The 6,376-nt window shown below is 45.5% G+C and overlaps 1 protein-coding gene across 1 annotated transcript in view; it reads left to right on the top strand.

The window, feature by feature from the left end:
* The window catches only part of iqgap3 (IQ motif containing GTPase activating protein 3), a 16,898-nt gene extending 11,580 nt beyond the window's left edge, over window positions 1-5,318 (top strand). Inside the window, exons 21-32 of the mRNA XM_017439954.3 lie at window positions 198-338; window positions 412-496; window positions 1,100-1,332; window positions 1,420-1,552; window positions 2,275-2,377; window positions 3,002-3,125; window positions 3,214-3,301; window positions 3,374-3,586; window positions 3,919-4,082; window positions 4,167-4,292; window positions 4,368-4,476; window positions 4,581-5,318. Of these exons, the coding sequence (XP_017295443.1) occupies window positions 198-338; window positions 412-496; window positions 1,100-1,332; window positions 1,420-1,552; window positions 2,275-2,377; window positions 3,002-3,125; window positions 3,214-3,301; window positions 3,374-3,586; window positions 3,919-4,082; window positions 4,167-4,292; window positions 4,368-4,476; window positions 4,581-4,694 (1,633 nt within the window). The 3' untranslated portion in view covers window positions 4,695-5,318. The remainder of the gene's footprint in view (window positions 1-197; window positions 339-411; window positions 497-1,099; window positions 1,333-1,419; window positions 1,553-2,274; window positions 2,378-3,001; window positions 3,126-3,213; window positions 3,302-3,373; window positions 3,587-3,918; window positions 4,083-4,166; window positions 4,293-4,367; window positions 4,477-4,580) is intronic.
* The last annotated feature ends 1,058 nt before the right edge of the window (window positions 5,319-6,376 follow it).

Raw genomic sequence — 6,376 nt, 5'->3', positions numbered from 1 at the left:
CCCGTCTCACCCGTCTCTCCTGTCTCTCCTCTCTCTCCTGTCTCTCCTGTCTCACCCGTCTCTCCCGTCTCTCCCTTCTCACCCGTCTCACCCGTCTCTCCCGTCTCTCCCGTCTCACTCGTCTCACTCGTCTCACCCGTCTCTCCCGTCTCTCCCGTCTCTCCCGTCTCACCTGTCTCTCCTGGCTGTCTCTGCAGTTCTCTGCCCTACGAGGTTTCTCCTGAAGAGGCTTTGTCCCATCCTGAAGTTCAGAGACGAATGGACATCGCCATCTTCAACCTGAAGAACCTGACAGACCGGGTCCTCAAAGCCATCACTTCCAACCTCAACAAACTGCCGTAGGTTTTCAGCCGCCCACAGAGGAACATGGCATTTTGTTTTTGTTATGTTGACAGCTGTTTTTTGTTGTAGGTACGGCCTGCGGTACACAGCAAAGGTTCTCAGAGACGCCCTGAAGATGAAGTTTCCTGCAGCCAACGAGGAGGAGCTCTACAAGGTGACCTGGTTTTCTTCAGCCTGGACTGGTTCCTAGTCTCAGACAAGTCCTGTATTGCTTGAACATACCCACAGAGAAATGTTGTTCTCAGGTAATAAATGGTTGTTGTTCATTATTCCTGACTGAAGGAGAGCACACACAGCTGGCAGCACGATTCTGCAGACAGCTCCCCTGCTGCTCCTAAGCCTAACCCAGATGAAGAGGGAGACTGATTAGACACCACCTACAGCTGCCTGTCTGTCTGTCCTGCTCTGTCCCCTGAACCTTTACCAAATCTCTCCTCCTGCAGCTGCACACTGCAGCAGTTCTGGTTCAGAGGATCCAGATGATCTTTATTGATCAGAACTTAATCCTAATTGCTCTGATGAAACCTTCACAGTTTTTCATTTTTCCTAGAGTCTGACAGTCTGGAAAAAAGAACCTGAGCTTCTGCTGCTCCACAGAATGTGGTCTTTCAGCTAACACCAATGTTTTTTCATGAACTGGAGTAATGGACGGTTCTGAAGTCGATGTGTTCTTTAATCTGGGTTTTGTTATGTTGGCAGAACTTCTTCAGTGTAGAATGAATTTATTGGACCCAGAGCTCTACTCTGCTTCCTGCAGATTGTTGGGAACTTGGTGTACTACCGCTACATGAACCCGGCCATCGTGGCTCCGGACGGATTTGACGTGGTGGATCGCTCAGCTGGTTCTGCCCTGCAGCCAGAGCAGCGGCACATTCTGGGTTCCATAGCCCGCATACTGCAGCACGCCGCAGCCAACAAGCACTTCCACGGAGATGGGTACCAGGTCCGAGACCTGAACCAGTACATCAGCCAGGTGCACAGCAAGTTCAGGTACATGCAGTGGTTTGTAAAAACCTCAGGGGAATCTGTGACATCAGGTGGGGTTCTGCTAATGGTTCTGGATGTTCTGTTTGTCAGGAGATTCTTGCAGTCGGTCTGTGATGTCCCAGAACCCGAGGACAGGTTCTGCATGGACAAGTACTCCGAGCTGCTGATTGTCAACAGACCTGTCGTCTACATCTCTGTCAGTGAGCTGCTCAACACACACAAGGTGAGACGGAACCATCCAGAGCTCGACCTAGACCTTCACCAGAACATGGCTGGTTTATACTCTGAGAAGTGAAGAAATCTGTTCTCACAGGAGCTCCGAGAGCCCATTCTGATCCGGACAGAACTTTTTCTCACAGAGGTTTGCGCCAAAGATTGTGTGATTGGTCAGAACTTGGTGGGCTTGTTTGTGGAATAGCTTCCAGAAGCCGGCTGTTGTGCCACCAAGATGGACAGCTTCCCAAGAGTTCTGTTCTGTAGTTTCTCTTTGAGTATAAAACATCCATTCAGAAAAGGCCGTTTTAACCGAGTGAGAGAGAGGAAATTTCTTCACTTTTTGCTGAGTATAAGTCCAGCTTTAGGTCTCGTTAGGTATGGACTGATATAAGTCTGACAGCATTAGACCTTGCTTTCTAGGCCACAACACGATACACAGGATGTTCTAAACATGCTGTTACATCATCGTTTCTGAAAAGCTCTGCATCTCCTGTCCACACAGATTCAACAAGAACTGAGTTTTTACTGTTAAAATATCAATTATTCTCACTGAAAACTGGATGGGAGATGCACGTCTTTAAAATGTGATGAATTCCAAAGTAAGCCCATCCTGTTCAGTGGTTCTGATTGTCCTTTGGTTCAGTGTCAGAAATCCTGAAACATAAAGCCTCTTGGTCACCTTCAGTTGCTTCTAAATGTGTTCTGTAAATTAATTTTGTGTCTCTGCAGTTGTTGTTGGAGCACCAGGATGTTATGTGTCCAGACCCTTCAGACCCGCTAAGGCTGATTCTGCAGGACCTCGGACCGGTTCCCAGCCTGCAGGACCTCCTCGGTACTGCAGCTATAACTGTTAGCTTTTGGGTTTAATCATGTGGTCTGCTCAGATATCAGCACAGCTGGAAACGTAAACATTGACTGCTGTCCACCTGTTGCAACAGGTGTTAGTACAGGTGTTAGTACAGGTGTTACTACAGGTGGTACAGCAGGTGTTAGTACAGGTGTTACTATAGGTGGTACAGCAGGTGTTAGTACAGGTGTTAGTACAGGTGGTACAGCAGGTGTTAGTACAGGTGTTAGTACAGGTGGTACTACAGGTGGTACAGCAGGTGTTAGTACAGGTGTTACTATAGGTGGTACAGCAGGTGTTAGTACAGGTGGTACAACATGTGTTAGTACAGGTGTTAGTACAGGTGGTACTACAGGTGGTACAGCAGGTGTTAGTACAGGTGTTACTATAGGTGGTACAGCAGGTGTTAGTACAGGTGTTAGTACAGGTGGTACAGCAGGTGTTAGTACAGGTGTTAGTACAGGTGTTACTACAGGTGGTACAGCAGGTGTTAGTACAGGTGTTAGTACAAAGATTCCAGTGTTACTACAAATGTTTCTTCAGGTATTTATGTGTTAGCATCAGGTGTTTCTTCAGGTGTGAGCGGGTTTTGGGTTTTGTTTTCCTCAGGAGAATCTTCAGCTGATCCAGGATCAGAGTTTAGTAAGTTTGAGGTCTCTCTGACTCTCTCCAACAAGTTTGACATTTTCAATGAGTCTGATGATAAACCAGATGCCAGAGGACTGCTGCTCAGGTAACTTGGTCTCACCTGTTCAGGTAGATTAGCCTGTTAGCTTATTATCCCCAGCTGATCAGGCTTTGTTGTTCTGTTTTATTTTCAGCACTAAACAACTGATTATTGATGTCATCAGGACTCAGTCAGGTGACTCTCTAAGTGACATCCTGAGAACAAAGACCTCACCTGGCCAGGTAACAAATGCACCTGGCTGACTGATGTTTCTGTTGAGCTGCTGTCATGTTTAAAATGTCAACTTCAAACAGGAAGTGCATCATGACTGGTTGATGAAGCGTCGGGCCCTACAGGACGCTCAAACACCTGAGAAGATGAAGAGGAACCAATCGCTGGTTGCCAACGGCAACCTGAGTCTGTTGGAGAAGAAGAGGAAGATCCTGCGGAGTCTTCATCGTCTGGAAGGACTGGGGGTTTTGAAACCACCTCAGACTGAGAACCAGATCCTGCAGATGATCGCAAAGGTAACAACATGTTTGATCAGATCCACCTAAACCAGGACCTGTGATGGACTGAAGAAAACCGGTACCGGCCCAATTCTTTGTGTCCACGGGTCACTTCAGCAGCTGAGAGCAGAGGTCACCAAGTCATGGCCCACAATCAGACCCAAATGTAGACTTGGCTGGATCCAGGGCAGTTCAAACAGTTGAGGAGAGGTTTCTGAACAGAACTCTGCGGTCCAAAGTCACGGGCTCTAATTGTTTTGTTACGTCATTTCCCGTTACCCCGAGCCCGGTATCACCTGTAATCAGAGTACCTGTGCAGATTAATCTGAGTAGGTGCGTTTCCCCTTCAGGACATCCGGCAGCAGCGTTTGCACCGTCAACGTCGGGGGGCGGAGCTTCTGAAGCTGCGTCAGACTCTCTGCAGGTTGCAGGAGAAGAGCAGCTTCCACAGTGAACAGGTCGACTACTACAAACATTACATCACTTCCTGTCTGGACAACCTGACCACCAGCAGGTACACATGTCTGTGCAACACACTTTTATATCTGACTGGCTCTCAGACACTCATCGCTTCCTTATTGGTTGCATTGTGTTGCAGAAAATTAACCAATAAGAAGGCAGCTGACGGCAAAGGGAAGAAGAAACTTCCTACTCTGAGTTACAGCGCCGCCCGGCTGCAGGAGAAGGGAGTTCTCTTAGAGATCGAAGACCTGCCAGCCACACAGTGAGCACACACACAACACCAGATAAAAAGAGAGAACTCAGGTGTAACACAGGTGTAACTCAGGTTGTCTTCCAGGTTTAAGAACGTTGTCTTTAACATTATTCCTGGACCTGAGAAAGGAAGCTTCAGCGTCAAAGCTCAGTTTCTCGGAGTTCAGATGGAAGAGTTCTTGCTCCAATACCAGGTACAAACTGGGCTGAATCGGGCCGGAAACAGAGTCCGGGGCAGGCTGGCTCTTCAGATAAATTTACCCACGTGTTCTGATTGAAGCTCTGCGTGTGTCTGCAGGACCTGCTGCAGCTGCAGTATGAGGGCGTTGCCGTGATGAAGATGTTTGATAAGGCCAAAGTTAATGTTAATCTTCTCATCTTCCTCCTCAACAAGAAGTTCTTCAAGAAATGAACCAAGAAAGTCACTTCACACTGAGTGTCTCAGTATACAACAGAGTGGGGTATTCTCTTAGTCCTATCTCTGCTCATTTTTTATGCTTTCCTGTTTTGTAAAAGTTTAATCATTTTATTTCACTACAGAGTGGAACATCTGTTCAGCACTCCTATCTTTGTTTTGTAGTTTGTAGGTCTTATTATATAACAGAGTGAGGCATCTTTTTAAATTTATGTCTTTATTTTATTGTGTGTTCTCAGTCTTATGTTTTTATGTCAAGATTAAACAGAGTGAGGCACCTTCCTGGTGCTGATGCTTCTCATTCTGCATTTTTTATTCAGTCAAATTTAATCAGTCATTTTTTAGACACTCATCTTTGATTTTTATATGACTTTGTTTTTATACAACAAAGTCATACATATTTTTATAATATCTCTGCACTTTAAGGTTTTCACTTGCTTCTCTGTGAGTACGATTTTTATAAGAGTGAGACATCATCTGTACATCTCAGATACTGACCAATCAGATTTGATTTGTCAGTAACAGCCGAGTGATCAATAACTGTAAATATTTCTGTCACTTCCTGTTTGTTGTTCTTTCCCATTTGAAGATTTTAAATAATAAAAAAATGTATGAAATGTTTGTGACTCAGGAAATAACTGAATATCTGTTTCTGGCCGATGTTACTCACATCCTGTGACTCCAGGGGGCGCTTTTGCCTCTGAGCCTTACTTTCTCTTCAAGAACAAGACACTGCGATAACAGTTAACAAAGATACGGGTCGTTAAGGATGGCCACTGATGAAGTTTAGTGAGTAAATACAATGTTTGAGGTCCAAACTGAAAAATTGGTGTTCTTGTTCCTGTTAATATGCAACCAGGTGATGCATCTTTCTTTGTCCTATCTCTGAACTTTTATAAGTATCCTGCCGACCTCTGTGGTTGTTACGGCACCTCCTGCNTGTTTTCGGCCGAGGGACGATCTGAGGACAGAACAGCTGAAGACGTTCTTCAGAAAGAAAAGAGGTTTTTTAGCCCTGATTCTGCGGCTGCACTTCACGCCTTAAACATGGACAGTTCCGCAGCCCGGGTCTGAACCGGGCTCATCAGAACCTTGATCTGTTTACGGGTTCAGACCGGAGAGACGAGCAGGAACAAACATTACATTCCAGCTGCTGGACTGATGTTAGATTCATCAGGCTGAAGAGAGAATGATCAGAACAAAAGCTAAAACTAGCAAAACCCTGAAGCTAAAGTTAACAAAACAAATAAGCTAAAAGCTACAACTAGCAGAACCATAGCTGAAAGCTAAAACCAATAAATCAGAAGCTAAAAGCTAAATTCAGCATAACTGCAGGTAAACACGACTCCGTCAGTTTTACAGATATGGAGCTGAAACTCGGGGTGGTAGTAGCTGAGGGTGATCTTTCTCACAGCCTCGCAGCTGAGCGCTCAGAGGCGGAGCTCTTTGCTTCAAACGTGGCCTGCGAGGTGGTGGGCGACATGCATTCCTTCAGAGAACGCTGGTTTTATTTAATTTCTTTTACCTCGTTTGTTTACATTTTTAAAATGCTGAACTTATAAAACCAGTTAGTTTTATTCAAATATGTTTAAAGAAAAAAGAAGCTGGAAGATGGATGGATGTTTAAGTATTTACTGCTGTAAAAATTAGAGCTTCAACTTCCGATCATGACCCGAAAG

Source organism: Kryptolebias marmoratus, linkage group LG11, assembly GCF_001649575.2.
Source record: "Kryptolebias marmoratus isolate JLee-2015 linkage group LG11, ASM164957v2, whole genome shotgun sequence".
NCBI lineage: Eukaryota > Metazoa > Chordata > Actinopteri > Cyprinodontiformes > Rivulidae > Kryptolebias > Kryptolebias marmoratus.
This window is presented reverse-complemented; position numbering and strand designations above follow the sequence as displayed.